The 23,411-nt window shown below is 34.6% G+C and overlaps 1 protein-coding gene across 4 annotated transcripts in view; it reads right to left on the bottom strand.

Annotated features, from left to right (window-relative positions):
- Positions 1-784: 784 nt before the first annotated feature.
- Positions 785-23,411, bottom strand: part of LOC106070215 (neuroglian-like) — a 70,550-nt gene continuing 47,923 nt past the window's right edge. For 3 of the 4 annotated variants that reach the window (XM_056015575.1, XM_056015576.1, XM_056015577.1), the window contains exons 12-15: positions 19,190-19,407; positions 17,853-17,984; positions 4,106-4,184; positions 785-3,899 (exon numbers count right to left, since the gene is read on the bottom strand). In XM_056015575.1, coding sequence (XP_055871550.1) covers positions 3,692-3,899; positions 4,106-4,184; positions 17,853-17,984; positions 19,190-19,407 — 637 coding nt within the window. In that variant the 3' untranslated portion in view covers positions 785-3,691. Of the gene's footprint in view, positions 3,900-4,105; positions 4,185-8,787; positions 9,373-17,852; positions 17,985-19,189; positions 19,408-23,411 lie in introns of those variants that run through there. The other variant, XM_056015578.1, reaches the window with a different exon arrangement.

The raw sequence follows: 23,411 nt of genomic DNA on the forward strand, positions 1-23,411 counted from the left end.
GTATCATGGTAACGCCATTTCGCCTCGATTTGTACAAAGCTTGTATCTACTCACTCTATAACATATTAGTATTATAGGTAGAGTGTAAGGAAGTCTTTTTGTTTTGCAGTTACATTTTGTTTAAAATATTATTTCATATTATTAGTACTAGATTTATATCTCCTCTCAATTTGAATCAGTGTATATTGTTAATAAAAGTTTTTTTTTTTTTTTAAAGAAGTTTGTTCATGTTCTTTGAAGTTTAATACTAAGAATTTCATAGCATACATCTAGTTGAATTGTACTGGTTCTATGGAGCCAACAACCGAGTATTAACACCCATTGGAGAGGGCACGTGCAACAATAATGCTAGAGAAACAAGAGCTGGGAATGTAACAGCAATAACAACCTAATGGAACCAAACATAATTAACACCCATTGGAGAGGGCACGTGCAACAATAATGCTAGAGACACAAGAGCTGGGAATGTAACAGCAATAACAACCTAATGGAACCAAACATAATGAATAGATTTAGTCTAATTAGACACGTCTCTTAAATACAATAATTCAATATTTAAAAAAACTTTGCTGAAATATCTTGATATTTTATGGAAATTTGCAATGTCTTTCACTTCCAGATCATTACACAAGCTTTGCACTTATTCTAGTACCAGTACTGTTTCAACATTTCTGTAGCTCTACAAACTCATGGCACCTACATGCACATTGTACTACAATTTAGTACAAACACATATCAATGCAATTAACGACAACAAATTATATATAAATATGCTAATCAAACGCCCATTTAATAAAGCTTTTATTGCTAAAAATATATTGGCATAAGATGTGCAAGAGGTTGCCTCCATGTTATAAAGCAGGTTAAATAATAAAGAAAAAATACAAAGTAACATAGCAAAATGTAAAAATTAGAACATTGTACTCAATCATTCAGTTGGTAATGGTTGAACTAAAAATAAAAATCAAGTCTTTCCACATACTAAAAATACAAGCATATCAATAGTTCCTAATTGATTGCTTGGTGTTGAAACAAAATTGAAGACAAATTATTTTTATAACAAAATAACATATTTATGAAGAAAATTCAATGCTAGTCTAGTAAGTACTAACATTTTTCTATGTCTCTTGTTTTCTTTGAAAATTTCTTGTAAGCAATAAATAAAAAAACAAAAAAAACAAATACAATGCTCACGTCTACAAAGTCCCACCTAAGTTTAAACATACCTTCCAAATAATTAACTAGTCTAGTGTCAGACACACACAAATTTTTTAGCCTACAACTTGTACATTGTTTTTTTACAAGTAGCTTCAAAATTCCTGTAAAAATGTAAAAAAAAAAATAAAGGCAAGCCAGTCTAACACCTTTCACACATGTATGTAGACACTTTTAAATATATTTAAAAAAAAAAACAGTAAAGTGAAATAATAATAATTCTCTATATACATGGAGGGCCTACAATTAGACTTGACTTGCCAAAAAAATTATAAACTCAGACCTAGGTTGTATAATGACCTAGGCATGAGAAAATGATATAACTGGGGGAGGGTGGGGTGTTGGATAACAAACTGTTATATCAGAGAAATACATTGGAAAATGTCATCATTTCCTCTTTCAATCTTCAACAATCAAAACTAATATTTACATTCTGATATAAAAAGAGACATGCATGCACTTTAATAAGACCCAAGATTTGGACATACACAACTACACTTGGATACACACACACACACAACTTGCACTTGGATACCAACATAGGCGATTCACCTGCTTTTAGTCTATTAGTTTATTTATTTCTTCATTTAAGAATAATGAGATGATGGCCCATGGAATGATACTGAAGTCAGGAATATATATAACAATAAGTTTTTAGGTTTACAGAAACTATTAAAATAAACATAAAAAGTTTATAAATTTGAGTATTTATGTTTTATCATACGCATTCATGAGATGAGGTTTTGTCATAGTTGATACATTATTAGTACATATTTCAAGTAATTCCTAGCAAACTTTAAGTTTTTGAAAATAATGAGGATTCTACACAGATCTTTAAAAAAACAAAGAACTAAATTCCTCATTTTTTTTATTTCTAAAGATCAACATTTCCATCATCTACATTGTTCCATGAGCCATGTTCATTAATCAAAAAAAGTCTCAAGATGAGAATTACATATCTACACGGAGATAAATCTATTTCCATTTATGTACATAAATTTAAGTTAAAAAAAAAACACTTATCTCACAATAAATTAATTTTTTTAAATTGACAAATGCCTAATAGAATTATAAATTATATACCATCCTAGTTAAATTCAACAAGCATATTTGTTAGCTGTTTTTTGCAGGAATGTTTTGGTTTTTCTGATAGAAAATCATCACAACCTTGAAAAAACAACAACACTTTTTGTTTAACAAGAATCATAATAAACTTCTTTTACATTTATTTTAGAATACACAAACAACAATTCAAGCAGAATTTCTTTTCAAGCATTGTAATATGTTACAAGAGTTGCAGAAATCTCATCTATCTAAAATACAAATGTATATATTAATAAAGGCCATTGAAAGAAAACAACTCTACACAATTAGAAATCATTCAAAATGTAAACCTTCAACAATTTATAGTAAAGGAAAAAAATAAACTTGCATAATATTGTCATTCAAAAAATAAGTCGTTGAAAAAATAGTATACAATACAATTTTATTTTTCCAACAAGGATGAAATGTATATGGTCTTTTTGTTTTTAATACCTCAAAGACTTGATAAGAATCATTTTTAATCACTTGTGAACCTAACTTTTGTCCAGATTTTTTTTTTAAATATATACGAAAACCCCTTTTTTTTTTTTGGATGCTGTAAATGTTTTGTACACACATATATATACACAAAGATGATGATATAGATTATCAAATTAGTGTTCTATAATAACAGAATCAAATGGAAATTTAATATAAATGTATAACAATAGGAATGAAATGTTGCATCATCTTGAATTGTTCATTGAGCTTTTTCCTACAGCCGAGTCTTCACAAAGTCTACTTAAGAATCAAGTCAACTGAATAATTAAATGTTTTTTAATGCAATTTAACTGAATTTTGTAAATTCTACTAAAACCAGCAGGAAATAAAAAGAAGAAAAAGTTTCAAAGAAAAAAAAGTCTCTGAAATTTAAATTCCAAAAGAATATAATGAAACTAAAAATCAGTTCTGTAGAATTGACTTATAGACCAAATAGATGAAATGTTGACCATGTGAATGAGTTTTTGAACAGGGCACTTGTATATCTTTGTTGATGATTCTGCCTCAGCAGATTACATCTTTACTTCAAAAACTAATTAGAAACCAATAGAGGGAAACCTGCAAATCAATATGTGAAGAACTTTATCACATTTAGTTGACCAACTCATATATAAAAAAAAAAATTTTAAGGTACAATTTTTTTTTTAACAATTTTGATCAGCATATTTAAAATGTCTCTACTATGCATTAAGCTAGGCTAAAAAAAAATAATGCCAGGTTTTTGTTTTTCAACACAGCTTAAGTTTAGTTAAGTTACTTAGTGACCTGTAAGATTAGAAATAGAAACAAGGTTCAGATTTTTTTCCTTAGCTCAAAAATTATTGAATAGGAGATTTTCAAAAGGAAAAACACATTTATTAGTCAGAATTTGTAAAATAAATTTTAATGTTTTTTAAATAGTAGATTCACTAGTTTGTGTAGGTGGCTTCTGAGGTGCTTTCTTATCATAAATTCCAATAAAAGAACCATCCTCATTAAAGTGAGTATCCTCTTCATCTCCATATTCTCCTAGACTTTCATCATCACCACCAATGGGTACATCATCATATTCCAAGTCCACTTTAGGTTTCTTGTCAGGATAGTCATAATCATCAAAGGCACTGTTTTGAAAAATAAAATCTTGTTTTACAGTTGAAAATATCTAAATATTGCATTTAAAAATTAATTTAGTATCAAAACAAATTTGAAAAATTGAAAAAAAAAAATAATTTTGTCTTTCTAGATTTGAGCTTCACTATCCTCTGTCACATGTTGTCCTCAAGGAGGTCAACAACACTAGTACTTCAAATTATATAACACAACTTACGGCCTAGAGAACTCATTAAATCCTTTGTCTTTTAATTCTTTCTCTGGATCCAAACCAGCTCTAGTTTCTTTTTTGTCCACTGAAAAGTATAGAAAGTTATTACTGGAACATATTTATTGCTGTATAAACTCAGAAATAAGAAATGGTGAACATTAGTTCTGACTTAGATGTCATTAAGACATGATCTACAAGATGCTGACTGTCATTTTTAATTGTATGCTTGGTCAAAAGGACAGAATTTCAATTTTTAATGTTTGGAAAAGGAAAGTATATTTTTGAAAGTTTAGGATGTATTAAGACATCACGTAAAACATACCTAACTGACAAGCATAAAAGAACCTTGTAAGAAAGATTCAAATATCACTGTGGAGTGCACAAAAGGAGTGCAGGATGTATAAAGAGGCCAGCCAAGTATCAGTTCAGCACTTTCATAACAGTTGTGTTCAGTTCTTGACAGTTAATAGTAGTATATTGTACTTATTAATGCAATTTTAACTTTGTTTCAGAATTAGATTTACTTTTTCATTCTATGGATTGAGTAATAAAAATTCTATTTCAAAACTTATTGCAGTGTGGATTTCTGGTGTGTAATTTTAATAAAATCACAGGTTGCTGTTCAATTGAGAGACTAGATGACAAAAAATATAAATTAAACAAGCTAAATCCATATATTTGTCTACATTGTTTGACACTTTTAATAGATCTACAGATAGACTTGTATGGCTAGTATTTTAAGGTTTGTTCTGTGTTGGTGTGCTGAATGATATTATGAAGTGTTCTTCAAGCTCTATTTATGTTGATTTTAGACAAATACCAAACAACAGAACATATCAGATAAGAAAGACAAATACCAAACAGCAGAATATATCAGAGGAAGAAATTGTTCTTCTAAATATCAAATACCTTAACACTGAAGGGAAACGGGCCAAATGTGGCCTAAGTCCTCCATAAACAAAGTAATTCCTTACTATATGCAGTCTCAACCATTTAGAAAAAAAGAAAATAATACCCCCACCCCAAATGTCTAAATTTAATTTATAAAAGAGGCTGTCCATAGCACTGTGCTATTACCAGACAAACTGATTGCCAGAAAAGACTGTCATCAAATCTGGTTGTGGTGCAGAATGTGGAACAGACCATCGCCTTATTATCACATAATTTTACATTTGGATACAACCAAAGAGACGTCTGCAGAAATCTAAACCTTCAAAGGGGCTAAACATGGCCAGACTAACTGAAAATTTGCTTACAGATGCGATAGAGAATTGTCTCAAGTCCATCCCACTAGCTGAATTCAATGAAGACAAAAGATGGGAATCCTGTTTCAAAGAAGCTGTCCATAGCACAGCACTAAGCATACTTGTATCCATGGAAAGTAAACATCAAGACGTTTGATGACAAAAGTACTAGTACTGAGATCAAAGAACATTAAAATGAAAAGCACAAGCTTCATAACCGTATCTAAACAATCTTAACTCCCAATCTGTCAAAGATGCATTGATTAACATCTGAAAAAACATGCGAAAATCATTAAATCAAATGCAAAATACCTGGCTTAGCAAGAAAGTGGAAACCATACAAGAATTTGCAGACAAACATGACATGAAAGAACTGCCAGATTTTGTATCATCTTTAGTGATGGGAACTAAACTAACTTTTAAAAATTAAACTAAAACTAGTTTTCAACTAAAATAAAGTAGTTAAACAATTAGTTTAACATGAATTTCAATAGATAGTTAAACTAAACTAAAGAAAGTTAATTAAACTATAACAAACTTTTTTTATTTGGCGGGTAGGGGCGGGGTTGAACTAGACCTATATAGATATAATCATCCGACTGTATGCCTATGGTTCGATCTTTTTTTTTAACTCTCTAGTAATATTTATCTATAAAAAGATTACAAGAGAGTTTGTGTGACAGAGAGTTTGTGTTGTCACACAAACTCAGAGGCGCCCCCCGTGGGAGACGGATCCCTGTCGGATCCGCATATTCGCTTGTTGACGGAGGATGGCATCGAGCAGGGTTTGAAACCGAGACCATAGAGATAATTAGTCCTGTGCGCTAACTGCACAACCAGGCATTGCTCTTAATCTAATGACAAACTTGTTACAAACTAATAGTCTATTATTGATAATATACACATTACGGATTGACAACTAACTACCAGATATGTACAATATGTCAGAAGAGCGATTTTAGATAATCTTTTGGTATTCAGCATTTTCATTTCTTTTCTTATCTTGTATAATACAGACATTACTTCAAAAAAGCAGATGATTACGTCCTATGCGTCATGCATTTAGTCATGCATATTAACCAATGACTTAAATTCTGCCAAGTCCTGGCTAGCTCAGGCAACCCATTCCATGCCCTAATAGCACTAGGGAAGAAGGAGCATTTGTACAAATTTGTCCTAGTATATGGGATGAGGAATGTGCCTTTATCTTTGTGTCTTTCAGAGTATTTTATTAAATTTTGTTTTTGTATTTGAAGATTATGGTTCAGTGTTTAATGTATGATTGCTACTTTACTTTTGAGTCTTCTGTCCTGAAGGCTTTCTAAATTTAGTGATTTTACTAAAGGTGTTACTCTAGTCAAATGTGAATATTCGTTTGTTATGAATCTCACTGCTCTATTTTGTGTCTGTTCCCATTTCTTAATGTTTTCTTGAGTTGAGGGGTCCCAAACTAACTAAAATAAAATAAAATATATATTAGGGATAATGTAGATGTAATTTAGATAAGATTTATATTTAAAAAAAACACTAGATAATCAATTAATAGACTAATTGCAATATTAAATTTTAAAATAGTAGTTTTTGTATTTTATAACATTGCAATATTGACATATTGACAATCTAGACTTTAGAAATAAAAATCTACACTTTAAGTCTAGAAATTAAAATTATAGATCTTGGTCTAGTCTAAATCATGGCTATCTGGTAGTGTGGTTTACGCGCTGGACTGTCATTTGGATTCATCGATGGTCCCAGGTTCAAACCCTGCCCCCTCCCATTCCCCGTCGTCCTGCGGGAGGTTTGGACTACAACTCTGAAGCATGTAAAACAACAAACATTCTAAACTAGACCAAGAAATTCTAGATCTAGATTCTACAATGATTTTAATTAGAACTTAAATCTAAATCTAGTTTTAAAAATCTAGCTCTTGTGTAAGAAAAAAAAATCTAGATCTAGTGTAAAAAATCTAGCTCTAGTGTAAAAAAAAATCTTGATCTAGTGTAAAAAATCTAGATTAGATATAAAGCTAGCTATTATGTCTTTTTTATGTCACATTACGAGGTTCAATAAACATTAATATACCGAGTTGTTTTAGCATTTCATTTAAAGAATTTATTCCATATGATGTCAAAGGAAAAAAATCTGTTACGTCACACGGCCTAGTTAAGACTAAAAAATGTCTCCTATACGAGCAGCTTCTCGAGGGTTCATAGACATTGGTGCACCAAGTGAGATCTTTTAGCATTTCATTTAAAGAATTAACTCCACTACGTCACCCGGCCTAATTAAACTTAAAAATATCTTCTATAGGAGCAGCTTCTCGAGGGTTCATAGACATTGGTGCACAGAGTGAGACCAGTTAGCGTTTCATTTAATGGGCTAGTTAGACTAAATATGTATGTATAAAAGGATTAAAGACGCATTTTTTTTTGTTTTGCCTGTCAGTCTGTATGTTTTCTTCTTGCTATTAATATGACGGACAAACTAAAAGCTATTGAAAATCTGATTAAAATTTAATTTCCCTTCTGAAACATCACATTAGTTTTAAGTTTCTATAATATATTGTTCCGGATGTTTACATATTTATAGTGAGAGAAAATAAGAATTCCAGATTAATCAAATACCATCAATTAAATTTGTGGAATGGTCTCTGTTATGAAACTAAGATGTACCATAGCCTTATGGAGAGATTTTCAAACCATACTTTGGTGTTAGGAAGTTGTTTTCCTTAAAAATCAGAGCATAATATTAACAATAATTAGATTTGCTAATGTTTTAGCTAGAAAGTTAAATGTAGTGTAAGAGAAGTGCGATTTTACATAAATAGAGTTAAAATATTTATTTTTCATTAAAAAATCTGGAACAACCAATTTTCGTAAATGAGAAAATTTGTTTTATTTATTAGAAGAGGGATTTCAAACATTTATTAGCATTATTAGATTTTTCATATAAAATTCGGATCATTTTTGGCGACGATTTGTAAGAAAATCAAGGTAATATAGGTCGATTTCTTTTTCGAAACTAAATCCGGAACATTCTTTACCAATTAAACAACTTTTATTATGTTTCGGCAAGAAATTTAACTGTAAAATAAGTCTAAAAGTGATTTTCAATAATCATTTCTAGTAAATTACTTTCTTATTTTAAAATCCTGAACAACCTATAGTCGATATTTAAAAAAAAAATAAAAATTATTTGACATAAATTCGTTTTAAGTTAAAAATTCGGAACAATTGATATTGATAAATAAACTATAGTGACGTAGTGTCAAAGAATATAAGTGTAATATTAGTCAATTTTGCGATTTCAAACAATCATTTGACATAATTTATTTTTTATAAAACAATATCTGGAACAACTTTATAGCTAATGAAATATAAATCAGTATAAATATTTTTATTTAGCATTTATATGCTATTTAAATTAAAAAACCGGAACAATATATTAAAGATCATGTGTTTATTGCAACCTTTAAGCATGGAAATAAAATCTAATATAAGTTAGAAGAGCAAACAAATATTCGTTGGCATTGATTTGTTTTTCACAACACATCCGGAACAATCTGTTATAGATACTTAAAACTATTGCAATATTTCTGAATTAAAAATTAAAAGTTAAATCAGATTTACAATAGCCTTTAGTTTTATTTGTTAATCTAATCGTGACGGACAGAACGACCAACAGACAAAACGCACAAAATAAGCTTCTTTTATTCTTCTTCTTCTTCTTCCTTCTCATTGTTATGTTGGAGTGTTCAGATGACTAGACCAATACATGAGATGAACTGCGCAGTAGTTTCCAAATCGGGGAGCTCTCCATATAGTTTTCTTTCTATTGGGGTGTTTTGGGGCCAGTGTCTTATACGGGCCTCTTGGTAAAGAGAGCAGTTTTGGAGGACGTGATCATCTTTCTTGTGATTTGGATGAGAGCTCGTCCATTTCTCATTTATTTTATTTACAATTAATTTCTTCATATCTTCTGGATAGAGTGCAGAGTTTATTTGTGAGTTCTTTTATTCGGTTGGGGGCACTAAACAAAAAATAAATAAAATCAGATTTTAAAAAAAAGTTTAAGGAATTGGTTTGGCACCATATCATGTTGCAACGTTACGCTACTGCACGAAAGTCGCCGCATAAAAAGTCCATTTTAAAAAAAATGTGCGTGATATTTACATACAAAGTGCATTATTAGCCTTTATAAACAAACAGAAATGTTTTCTTTTAATTTTAGCAGCTAGTTGACCAGAAAAAACACCTTTAACTATTATTTATATTTGTTGTAAACATTTCCTGTACATTTTATAGATATATTTGACTTAGTGATACTGAAAATACACAAATATCGTCTATCTTTGTTAGCATATTGTAACATTGCCTCCCTTACATTTACGTAATTGTTTTAGAATTGGTGTATTTTTATGAAAAAATTGCTTGCATAATTAATTTTATAAATTAAACAGTTTGCTTTTAGAAAACCGAAGGCAGCAGTTGCACCTAAACTTTTCAAGCCGCATTTAATGGTGAAATAATATTTTTTTATATCTCTTCTAGTTTTCGAGATCTGAGTGTGACAGACGGACATTTTGCACAAACCCAATAGCGGCTTTTTCCCCTTACGGTGGCCGCTAATAAAATCAGTATTAAGGAATATGTTTCTCACATAAACGTTCATGCACAAGAAAATAAAATGTCTAAATAAATATTTGTGCTTGTATTTTTGCCTTGAATTAAAACGTTTAGAAAATAATGGTACTCGTTTTAAAAAAAATTATATTAAATTATTATATAACAGAAAATCTTACTTATACTGGTAAAGTTTAAAATCTCATTAAATAACATAGATTTAGAATTTCAAATTTAGATCTAGTATCCAAAAGAAATAGAAACGAAATCGCTGGAGTTTTTAAAACATTTGACCTGTATAACTATTTTATAGTGTAAAATACATGCTTGACTAACCATGCCGATGTGCTATTTTCTTGTCTGACCACTAAAAATACAACTAACACTATTGCATAACCGTTAAACACGCAAAGGAAAAAAACTGGGTGATCTTGGACTGCACACTCAGTACACTATATAGGCCTTCACATGTACATCTATCTGACCAGGTTGTTAAAATCAATTGGACATACTGTCTATTTACTTTCTGGGCAGGGAGGGTGTATAACTATTTTAGTGTAAAGATATATCTACGAACATACTTGACTAGCCACGCCAGTGTGTTATTTTCTTGTCTGACTTCTCCACATTAAGCAAACACTATTGCATAACGCTTAATGCAGGGTAGTCTTACATTATCGACTACACACGTACAATACACTAGGCCTACACTAGGCTTACATGTGTATGTAAGCTTGCTAGTAGGCACGCAGGAAACAATTGAAAGCTATCAAAAAACAGCTATCCATATTTATACAGACGGATCGGCTTTCAAAGCCACCATCAATGCTGGTCATGGCGCCTTCCTGGTCTTCACTAAAAATAAACACTTTGAGATAAGCACACCCTGTGGCGATTACTGCTCAAACTTCCAAGCTGAAATAAAGGCAATTACCATAGCACTACAGGCAGTGGAAAACAAATTATATGAAAGAGTGCAACCACCATCAGATTTTGTTGTCTTTACAGACTCCCAATCTACTCTGCAAGCACTTAATAGCAGCACCTCAAACAGTGATTTGATTTGATTTTGATTTTAGGCACATCGGCACAATTTAGGCCATGTTGTGCCTGCAGTCCCTTAAGGACTACTCTCTCTCTAAACAACAAGGGCCAGATTCTATACAGTCGTATCATTAAAATCAAGGTTTATTCACAGTTAAAATAGTAAAGGTAGTAAAAATTTCATAAATCAGATCTTCGTAGATAGCCCCACTTAAAGCCCAGTACCTTCCCAGGGTCGACATTATCAAATAGTGTTTTTAAATTAGTGGCTCTAAAATATTTCTCCCTGACATCCTGGTATCTGGGGCAATCAATGAGGATATGTTCCACGGTGAGGCGAGAGTCACAGTACTCACAAAGTGGGGGCTCCTCTCTCTTCAGCACAAAAGAGTGCGTGATGTAGGTGTGGCCAATCCTAAGTCTGGACATGGTCGTGCTACCACGCCTTGTCAGACCCTTAGATGTGGGCCGCCACCTGACATCCGCCACAATCTGCCTGAGTTTACTGTGAGTCTCAGCCTCCCATCGGTTCTGCCACTCTCGATAGGTGGCAGAGGCAATACTTTGTCTCAGGTCCGAGCAGGGAATTTGGGTTCCTGACACCGCATGATTTAGGGCTCTCTTTGCTTCTCTGTCTGCGGCTTCGTTTCCCTCAATGCCAACATGGGAGGGGACCCAAATGAAGGTGACATCCCTATGGTCGGCTGTTATTTGGTCCAACAGCTTCAGGCTCTTACGTACCAATGGGATGTCAGTCTTCATCCCCCCCAAAGCTTGCAATGCAGATTTGGAGTCGAAGCAGATTATATATTTCCTCCTTTCTGATGCTTTAACGGCCATAAGTGCAAGCGATATTGCATGCAATTCGGCCGTAAAGATGGAGCAGCCATCGGGGAGTCTACGGGAGATTGTTTTGTTCCGAAGGGAGCAGGCACACGCGACCTTTCCATCCATTTTGGATCTGTCTGTGTAGATGGTGTCACAATCTCCGTAGCTCTCCTGCAGTTCCCTAAAGTGGACTTATATATATATATATATATATATATACTAGTTCGTCCATCGTGGTTCGATGATGACCACTTTGTCATCCAGGGGGCTGAGGGCTTTGCACTGGGGTTTTATGCCTCCTCATGTGGCTGGTGAGACTTATGTGAGCCTGGAATGTTTGGCCGCACACTGGGCAGGTTATTCCAGCTGGAGCTAGTGTCGTTTGTCTTGCTTTTCTTTTCTGGTGTTTTTCTTCTGCCAGCGTTGTTCTTTTTTCCTCAGCAACCTGTGCGCCAGTTTTCACAGCGCGATGCCATGATGCTCTGCCATGTGCCTCTGTCTCCCGGGTGCCTGTGTCTATGCTGAACGCCTTCAGAGAAGCTTTGATGGTGTCCCTGAAGCGTTTTCTTTGACCACCTTGCGAGCGCTTTCCTTCGCTTAGTTGGCCATACAAGAGTCATCCTCTCCGCTTTGATTTCTCCCCTTAGGGAGTTGGTCAACCTCTAATTCGGTAGAGGTTGGGGTGTCTGGCAGGGTTCTCTGAGGAAAACCTGTGTCAGACATGATGTCTCTGGGTTCTCCCAGAGTGTTGGTTTTGACATGCTGCTCAGTCTCCATGCTCTCATCAGCGAGCACAGAGAACCTGTTCTTTAGCATGACAACAGGGCTTTCTTCTCTTTCGGAGGTGTGTTCTTTGGCGGTGTTTTCTTTTGAGTTGGAGAAGGAGGAGGGGGTGGTGGGGTCAATGTGTCCGTCTGTGTGGCTATGGATCTTCCTATCTTAGCAACAGCCTGGGCGTAGGTTTTTTATCAAGCCGAATTGGCCCTTGGGTAGGGCCAATACAGCCGATTTTGCCTGGCAGAAGGTGCATCCATTTCTTGCCTTGTACTCCTGCATGGCAAACTCCTGTTTCCACACAGGGCAGTCCTTTTAGTAGGCTGGGTGGCCAGCATGACAGTTTGGGCATTTGAACTGGGCTGTGCAGCCCTTGTCCTCATGACCCTCTCCAGCACATCTGGCACACACAGTGTTCCTCTTGCAGACTGCCGCGCAGTGTCCATAACCCTGGCACTTGAAGCACGTCATGGGTTAGGTATGTAGGGCATCACTGGAACTCGTAGGTATCCTGCCTTCACATACTCTGGTGGTGTCCTAGTTCCGAATGTGAGGATAATAGTGGCGGTCTTGACCTCCTCACCATCCCTGCACCTGGTAATGCGCCGGGCATGGGTGACTCCTTCAATACCCTCCACTATTTCCTTCTTGGAACATTCCAGCAAGTCCCTAGAGCTGATTACACTTCTGCTGGTGTTCAGACTCTTGTGTGGCATGACTTCCACTTGGAGATCACAGAGTCTTCTGCATCTTAAAAGCCCATCAGAGTGTATCTTGCCATCTACTTCTACAAGAAGTTCCATTGATTTGGGTTGCTTAGACACACTATTGGGCTCTCCCACTACTGACTTGAGTCCCTTATAGATAAGAAAAGGGCTCAGCTTTGTCAGGCTTTTCCCCTCCTCTGTGCACCTGACCACCACAGCTTTTTGTGGCCTCCTCCTTTTTTGCCTCAATATGGCGTCTCTTGCCCAGATATAAATCTGGGGCAAGTAGTTTATTGGATTTTTTTTAATCCATATATATTCTTGTTAGTTAGGCACCTGTGATCCCCACCCGCCATCGAGTCCAACAGGGGGATGGGCCATTTGGATGTCCAGAATGAGCCTGCCAGGGCTACACAGGTGCTATACTTAGCTGCATCGAACATGTGTCTGATACAGCAGCTCCCTGATTGACCCTCCAGCCACGGCCTCCAGCATAGGTCGAAGACCTATGCTGGTAGCTTGGCATGACCAGCTGGTTGACCCAGAGTAGGCCATCTGGGCCTCAGGTCTAGGGGAACTTGGAGCCAAAGTATTGTGTTGTGGTGGATTATCCTCAGATAGCCACCACTCAAACACCAGGATCTCTTTATCCCCCCTTACCCGTTGCAGTCCACGGCAAACGGACTGGTCTAGGACGTAGTGAGATATTTAGAGATAAGGAGACAGAGTGACGATCAATGAAGGCAGATTGAGGAAAAGAGGAGGCAGACACAATGATAGAAAAGAAGCAGGGTACTTTTGAGCTCCAAAAGTGCTAAGGAAAGAGGAGCGCAGTTTAACGTCATGTTTCGGGACCGACCTCAAACAGCCCAAGAGAGTTGACAACACTCATTGTGATAATCCATCAGATGATATCAAAATTAAATACCAATATCACACTACAGTGGATCCCTGGACACATTGGCATCATGGGAAATGAAAAGGCATATAAGCTATCAAAGGCAGGTTCATCTATTGAACAACCAGATAGACCTGTTAACTACCTCACCCTAAGGTCAATATTAGTCAACAATCACAAAGAGGAGTGGCTCAACCAATCGGCATCAAGAAACACAAGCAGAGCCATGTACAAAGAAATGACTACACCTAACAAACTGGACAGTATTAACTTCCTCCCCCGCAAAGAACAATCTACTATTTTCCAACTAAGAACAGGACACACACCACTATTAAATTACCACCTGAACAAAATTAATTCCACACAACTCCCCCTTTGCAGACACTGCGCCCACCCCTTTGAAACCGTAAACCATATCATCTTGGAATGCCCCTCCCTAATCCACCTTAGGCAGACCCTACTTCCACTACAGCCCAACATAACCAACACCCTGTACGGCAGTGCTGAACAACTGAAGAAAACAGCACACTTTTTTTCCTTGGCACAGTCTGCAAAAGAGCTCACAGCTCAGCAGCAATAAAGCTGGCTAGAAGAAGAAGTATGTCTAGCTGACAAGGTTGTTAAAATCAGTTGAACACAGTCTATTTACTTTATGGTCAGAGAGGGTGTGGATTAAGATTTTTTTTCTAGAGTTGGTTATCCTAATGCTTTTAGATCTATATAGGCCTAGCTGTTGATTTAGACTTAATAGATCTCAATAATAAGTCTTAAAACTATAAAAGGGTGTACTTGATGTTCCTGCAGTTAAAAAAAATTGTTTTCCGCAAATGAATTGATTAAAACCACGAAATATTGACCTAACTCACTTATCAGATTCCCACTAGAAACAGAAATTTAACACCTCCATGTAGCTCACAAAAAAATTTGGAACAAGCTCATTCATAATACTGCATAGAAGCTTTTGGTAAAAAAACATTTTATAATACTGCTACTTTCAAGTGCAAATATTTACTCCAATAACTTCTACCAGGATCTTACTTTACCCTCTTCAAATGCAGACTGTCTAAATAGTTGTTAACTGCATCATTTTTTTTGATAATCAAAGTTATTGATATCACATGACCAGAAAACAGGGAGTGCGTTTCAACCCTGACCACATGTTGAAAAGTTTTACAAATTTTAATTAAACTTTTTAGTTAGTAACTAAAAAAAATTAACTAAACTACGATTTTAACTAAACTTTTTTTTCTAGTTAAACAATGGCCTTAACTAAATTTTTTTAGTTAAACTAAAAGTTTCTAACTTTTTAGTTAACTTTTGCCCATCACTAATCATCTTGAACATGGAGTGTTCAGGGTTGTTTAAACTTTATGTTTTTTTGCTATGCTAACAGAAGCACTCAGAAAAAGGGATGACGAGGTAATAAATATAACATATTGAACTGATGGCAGCCAATTCTAAAAACCAAATCTAAACGAAATAAGCAGCAATTAGAGACCTATTCTTTGCTGATGACTGTGCCCAAAGTCTTCTGTTCCTTACATCCTCTCGTGCCCTAAATGCCTGCTCTGAAATTGAACTACCGAGCATTGTCAGTAGCTTCTCAAAAGCATGTACAGATTTCAGTCTCACAATAAATACTTAAGTTCTTTACTTGCCAGCTTCAGGAAAAGCCTACATAGACACCATGATCAAAATAAATGCACAGATAATTAATGCAGAACACTTTCCCAAAATGGAATCATAGATAATAAAAATGACTTGTGAATGTCCAAAGCCAGTCAAGAAATGTGTGCATCACAGCATGTACAAAGCTTGTTTTTTGTTTCAGGCAATCATCCTCCTGATGATGCTGTAGGCCTCTGAATCATATAGAGGCATTCCAAGAAGCTAACCCTTGAACATAAACAATGCATGAAAATGTACCTTAAAATAGAAAAGAGTAGGCATTTATAGTATCCACACAGTCCTGATGCAGACACAATTGTGATGGGCAAGCCACATCCCAAATACCTAAATGCTTCTTTACAGCCTTTAGTTAACAGATGGAAAGCAAGCCCAAAATAATAAAATAAATAATTTAAGGACACCCCTAAAGACCCTACGACCTAGGAGAGATGGAAGCAAATGATAGATCATCATGTGGCTGCACTGTGAAAACTGGTGCAAAAAATGCTTAAGAAATAAAAACAGCTTTAGCTGAAGAAATGCACTAGAGAAGAAATTCATAGCAACTCTCAGAAGCTCAAGCTGGAATAGCTTCCTAAATGTGCAGACGATCATTTCAGGCCAACATAGGTCTTACAAACCACAAATCAAAGCCCCAAGCCCCCTAAATGACATATGTGGTCTGTCGTACCCATTGAATTGGTTGCTTAGCGCCGTGTTCATCACTAGGTAATGACGCCATTAGCGCTATTTAATTTTCCTGTGTGGTCTAGGAGAATGATCTCCCCTTGTTGCTTGTCACGAATCCTAGTGACGTAAAGTTAGTGTGTGTGTGACTTTCGTCATAGATCGTCTGTTTCAGTCTCTCCATTTTGTAATGTAGAGTTAAGACATGTTTTGAGAGCTCTTGAATTTCTCCTTGTGCTTATGTTACTGGATAGCCTAAGCATTTGCCTTGGATATATTCTAAAGGATTATCTTGACCCCTGTTTAGGGTGAGTTGTATTTTCTTATTGTATAGTTATTACTATTTGGATTCGATCGTATTTGTAATTCTATAAGTGACTAGAAGATTAGAAGAATCTTTTCTTTTATCTTTCTATAGGGTTTTAGTGTCAAGTCTAAGTCTTGGTCTTAGTCTCAGTTTCAAGACTCAGTGTCAAGTCTTGGTGTCAAGACTCGGTTTCAAGTTTCAGTGTTAGACTCAGTGTCAAGTATCATTTTCCAGTCTCAGTTTCCAATATTGAGATTTCAGCTTTAGTCTACAGTACTGAGGTCTTCATCTCAGTTGGTCTGTCTGACATTCAATTTTGTTTTCACGAGTCTGAGGTTTTTCCAGACTGCGGGTTGCTGTATCCAGACCTGGTGTTACAGTGTGAACTATGAACTTTGGAATTGTCAGTGAACAGTATCTGACCTAGAGGCTAGATCTACGAGGATTACCAGTTGTTGTCTTAAAAGTTATTTGGACAAACTGTATTGAATATATTGGTTAAGGTAAAATATTAATTGTAACATAATTATTTTATGTTTTTAAAAAGACTAACTGGATCATATTAAATTACATCTTATATATATCTATTGATATTCATACCATTATTATTATTCATATATCAGTTCATTTGTAAATATATCATTAGATTAAATTCATTATTTTATTTAAATCATCATACACCTCGTTTATTAATTTTGTATAACAAAGTGTGTGTGGTGTGGCTGTCGGGCTGAACTTGGGCCTAAAATATTTCAAGTCACAAAGTAATATAATTTGTAATTTAAAATTACTGTAATTTCAGTAATATTATCCTACAAAGTCCCGACATGGTCATCATCGTGTATCAAGATATATATATATATATATATAAATATTATATATATATATATATATATATTGATATGATATATGATTATATTAACATATAAATACATAATGATAAAAGAAACTTTTTGTAGATAAAAAATCTTTACCATTGTAGTCTCCTTCTTGTTGCTTGCGACAAATAACAATGATAATGATGATTATGACTATTATGAGAAACAGGATGCCAATGATAAGACCAATTATCCACATGTCAAACCCTGCCTCTGTTGCCACTGGTTCTATAACAAATGTACAATGAATTACATTATAGTTAAACTATGGTAATATCAGTATAAAATACAGAAACAAAATCTAATATAAATTAAAAAACAAGGAAAAATCAGCAGGTATCTTTAATACTTTATGTACCACTGTAGAACATTGTTAATAAATACTTGCTTACATGAATGAAACTAGACTATTTTACAGTTAAGTTTAGACTTTCCTAACCCTAACCTCTCCAACAGATTATCGTCTAGTGACAAAGGTTTAGGAGGATTGAATAATTTCATTATATACGTGTACATTCTTTGTCTAGATCAAAACAAAATGAGCTAATGACACCATCTGTATGAATAAAATGTACTTTTAGAAACCACTATGTTCTGTTTTCACAGAGAATAAATAAATTGCTGTAGACGATTAAACACAATTAATTAACAGAGACTTTGTCTTGATATAAGTAGACATTGAAAACTGTCATTTTATTACATCACATCCTTTTAAGTACTCTCACAAAAACATCCACAACAAATAATGATATAATATAAACATATTAGCACACTGCCTGCATGCTTATTTTGTTTACATGTTTTGTGAGCTGACTGTCAGCGAAACATTTTTATAGTAAATTAATTGTAGGGTGAAGTAAATTGCATAGTGAACCATTTGGCATGATCCTTAAATAAATTTAAATATATTAGGAGAGAGAAAAAAGGAGCATAAAGATAGAAATAGAAAATATATGGATTCGGCTTGAAAAAAAAAGCAAATATGATATCTGCAAGCTTTGAATAAATAAGATATGTTAGTACTAAGCTCATGTTTGTGAAACCAAAAACTATTTTCAGTTTAATTTTGACTAAAGTACATCCATAAAGTTTCTGGTACTCTGTTTATTTTATCATACTAATATTTTTCTTGATTCAACTATGGCAGCATATGCATGTGTTCTCAAACATCCAAATGGTTATAAAAAAATTTTCCCTTTAGAATGGCTGTGCTCATTTCCAAATTATAGTAGATAAACATAAAATTGTGTTTATGGGAGTTCAAAAACAAGATGTCATCAATTGTCATAGTATAAAAAAAAACAACATATCAATAATACTGCATTAGCTCAAAACAAAAAATATTTTAAGATATTGTGTTACTCTCTAATACCTAGCAGAAAAACAGTAGAAGAGATGATTCCTGGGGTCTAAATTGAACTGACTAGACCTACCTTCTGGAGCAGGCTTGTCTTTAAGTGTGACATGAATACGTTCAATTCTGTAATCATAGAGGTGAGAGATGTTCACCACATAATCACCACGAAGAGATTCATATTCTGCTTCAGTCATCCCAGTTGTATTTATATAGGCCACTTTTGTCACAGAATCATGGAAGGTAAACTTTGGTTCTTCTCCAACAAGGTCACTTTTGTTTCTAAAGTGTGTCCACCTGAAAACATTTTATTACACAGTTAATGCATTGATCTTTGAAGTTGATTTATATATATATAAATATATATATCCCATTGATCTCTCCATATCATGTTGTTGCAACTCTTGCTTGGTATGCGTAATTCATTTTGTCGCTGACAATGATGTCCTCATATAACTTGGTGCCACACTTTCATGGAGGACCTCAGAGCAGTGGACACCAGGTGGGAAGAGGCTTCAGACATTTTTGGAGACAGCTTGCTGCCCAGTTCACCAAAGGTGCGGGAGGATCTAAGTTAGTACTAAATAACTGATCTCTCATAAAATCTCTGGAACCACGTAATGGATTTGCATGAAAAGTCTAATAAAATTTGCTCATTATAATCTATGCCCATTGAAAAGTCATCAATTAAACCTATTAGTTAAGTGTCACCACACCTTCAGTTGTGAAATAGATGCTGACCCCAACATCAATATCAATTTTATGACCTAGACAGCCATGGCTTCACAACAACCAGTACTGAGGAGTCTGGAGTCCGTCTTTAAAGCAATTAGTAATTCAGTTATCTTAGTGGTCCAGAATGGACAGTTATTCAAGTTCATACATTAAGATTCTCATTTCTGTAATTCATCTAATTCTCTTTGTAAAATTTCTGTATCTTGTGTTGTTTTTATTGTTCTATATATTATGCAATCATCTGCAAATAATTTGACTTTTGTTCCTGAACTAATGCAATTTGGTAAATCGTTTATGTAAATTAAAAATAGTGGTGGACCTAAGTCTGTTCCTTGAGGTATGCCTGAGTTTACTGTTATTGGTGTTGATTTAGAGCCATTTATTATTACAGTTTGTTCTCTCCCTATCAGAAAATCTTTAATCCACTGATGCAGTGGACCATCAATGCCAAAATATTTTAATTTTTTAAGCAAACTATGGTGGTGAACTTTATCAAAAGCTTTGGAAATATCTAGTAAGATAGCATCTATTTGCTCACTGTTATCTAAACCATTTGAAAAATCATCAATTAGTCCTATTAGTTGTTTTTCACATGATCTATATTTCCTAAAGCCATGTTGGTATGGGGTGAGGACATTATGTTTGTCTAAGTGGTTTATGATGTTGCTACATATTATGAGTTCTAGGATTTTACATGTGATGCTGGTAAGTGATACTGGTCTGTAGTTTCCTGTGTCAGATTTTTCTCCTTTTTTAAATAGGGGGGTGACATTAGCTTCTTTCCAGTCCTTTGGTACTCTGCCCTGGTTAAGCGATGCCTGAAAGAGTATTTTGAACACTGGGGCTAGCTCATTGCTTAGTTCTTTGAGTAATCTAGCTGGAATACCATCAGGTCCAGAAGCTTTATTTGATTTGGTATTGGCTAATAGTTTTTGGATGCCATTTTCTTGTACTACTATATCTTCTATGTTGTCTACTTGGTTCAAATTAAGTAATATATCTTTGTCTCCTGGGTCTGAGAATGCTGATGCAAAGTATTTGTTTAGGATGTTAGCTTTAGTTTCATTATCATTATGTATAATGTTCATCTTTTAATGGCACTATGCCTGTTGTTTCCATTTTCTTTGACTTAATATATGACCATAGGTTTTTATTGTTATCTTTAGATATTATTGTTTATGTATTCACTCTGCAGCTGTCTGCTTACTTTTTGGGTTAGGTGTTTAATTTTTAATAGGGGTGCACCGGATAGTACTTTTTGATATCCGGCTGGGGCCGGATATGACCGGATAGTAATATTTGATATTCGGCCGGGGCCGGTGCCAGAGCCGGATACCTAAGTGTCTTGTTAATAGCTTGTGTTGCTCAACATTTTACGAAACTGTTAAATAACATACCTATATTGGTTGGGTTTTTTTTTCCTTTTATATACCTTATTGTTTTAAACTCTGTTACTGATTGATTTATTCAAGCTTAACAGTATTTCTAAAAATCTGTATAGCATGAGTGTGTCTGCGTGTATGTACGATGCCACCAACTGTAAAGGATGTGTGTAGGAAGGTCAATGTAAATAATGTTAGTATATATTTAACTAGTTACTAATGTAAATCTCATAAGTAAAGTGCAATCTGCCTTGTATAGTGGTCGGATGTATGTGTTCATGAATTTCAGACCAACAACCTGGTCAGATAGACCTAGTGAGGTTACACATGTAGTCCTAGTGTAGTGTGTATAGTTGTTTGTGTTAACCATCAAACATTGTTTTTTCCTTGAGCATACGCACGCAATAGAGTTGGGTGTCAGTCAAAAAAGATAATACATTGGCATGGTCAGTCAAGCGTATAGATAAATTATACCCGTCCACTAGTTAGAGGTCAAGGGTTGTTTTTTTTTTTTTTACGCTCTAGCATATTGTTTTTTTTGTTTGCTAGATCTAACTGCTGTACTATTGTTCAATTTATTTTATGCGATTTTAAAATTTACTGTAAGGTTTTCCGTTATTTATTAAGTCAAAAGAATTAAACAATGAAATTAGCTTTCTTTCTAAAGATTTTAATACAAGGCAAAAAAAATACACACACGCCAACATGCACATCTTTGTTTTATTTTATTGTGCAAAGAACGTACGTAAGAAACATTAAATCTAAAGAACGTATGTTAGAAACAGCTTCCTTAATTATTACTGATTAATTATTTTATTCCTGGTTTCAGTAACTGTTACAAAAAGGAACGATAGTAAGCCTATTAAGAATATTGTTATCAAATCAAGACACTTAACTGCAGGAGTAATATTCAAGTAAACACGTTAGAAAAATTATTTAACCGTAATATTTATTGACAGTGTAATATCCTTTGTTAGCACGTTGTGTTTTTATATTCTGGCTTAGAAATGGTCAATGTCTATCAATAAATTGGGTGTCAAGGACCAAAGAAATAAAATAAAGAGTAGGGGGTGTTTAGCTCTCCATTTAAAGATAGCCCTGGTCGTGTCTTCTACAAAATAATTAGTGACTGGCTTACTGGGCTTTATAATCTCGCGGTTTGTGTTCTGTGTAGCTAAACGTCACTCGTTTAGGTGCGTGTGATCTTTAGTCCAGCTTACTAATTGAGATTTATGTTCAAGTAACTCGGCACACTTGAAAAGGTGTGGCCTCTAGCCCAACCACGTGATTAAGATTTTTCTCCAAATAAGCAAACTCTTTGTCCGGATACCCGTGTAGATGTTTGGCTTGAAGTCCAGTCCGCCCCCACCCCTCCCATTAAGATTAACTACTAAGTAAACAAACAGTTCCCTCGTGTGACCTCTAGAGAGTGCTTACGTCCATCGTATCTGACTTGGGGTCACCTGTCAATCAATGAACTCAATGTGATGGGCTAAACAAATCAAAGGGGGAGGGAGTTGTTCATTTGGAAATATACCTGGTTACCTTAGAGGTGTGGCTCCTATAGTCCAGCCCCCCTAATAAAGATTAACTACTAAATAAACAAACTCAGTTCCCTCGAAAGGTGTGACCTCTAGAGAGTGTCAATACGCTGACATTAAACCTACGTCCATCGTATTTAACTTGTAGTCACCTGCCTATAAAAAAACTCAATGTGATGGACAAAACAAATAAAAGGGGTGGGAGTTGTTCATCTCTACCTCTAGAGATATACCCGCACAGCTAGACAGACGTCTGGTCAGCATGGCGTAGTCAAGGAATGTAGCATTTAAACATGTTAACTAACCTACTCAAATGTCAAGACAAATTGAAAAAAAGTGTCAGCCATTGCTCCTCTGTATGTAAAGCGCATTTATGATGTAAAGTTTCATTTCTATTTATATTAAGTTATTAACAGGCCTTGTCTTTATAATAAACAATGTTTGGTGCATATTCATAACGGCTCTATTTTTTAGCACATTATTTTGTTTTAATATAAACATTAATACATTCTACAACAGACATTAATGGAACGAGGTCCACTTTATGCATATTAAATAGGTGTATTTTTTACTATCCGGTTTACTATCTGGTAGTGATATCCGACCGGAGCCGAATAGCACCGGATAGTAAAAAATACCGGAT

This window comes from Biomphalaria glabrata, chromosome 17 (assembly GCF_947242115.1).
Source record: "Biomphalaria glabrata chromosome 17, xgBioGlab47.1, whole genome shotgun sequence".
Lineage (NCBI taxonomy): Eukaryota > Metazoa > Mollusca > Gastropoda > Planorbidae > Biomphalaria > Biomphalaria glabrata.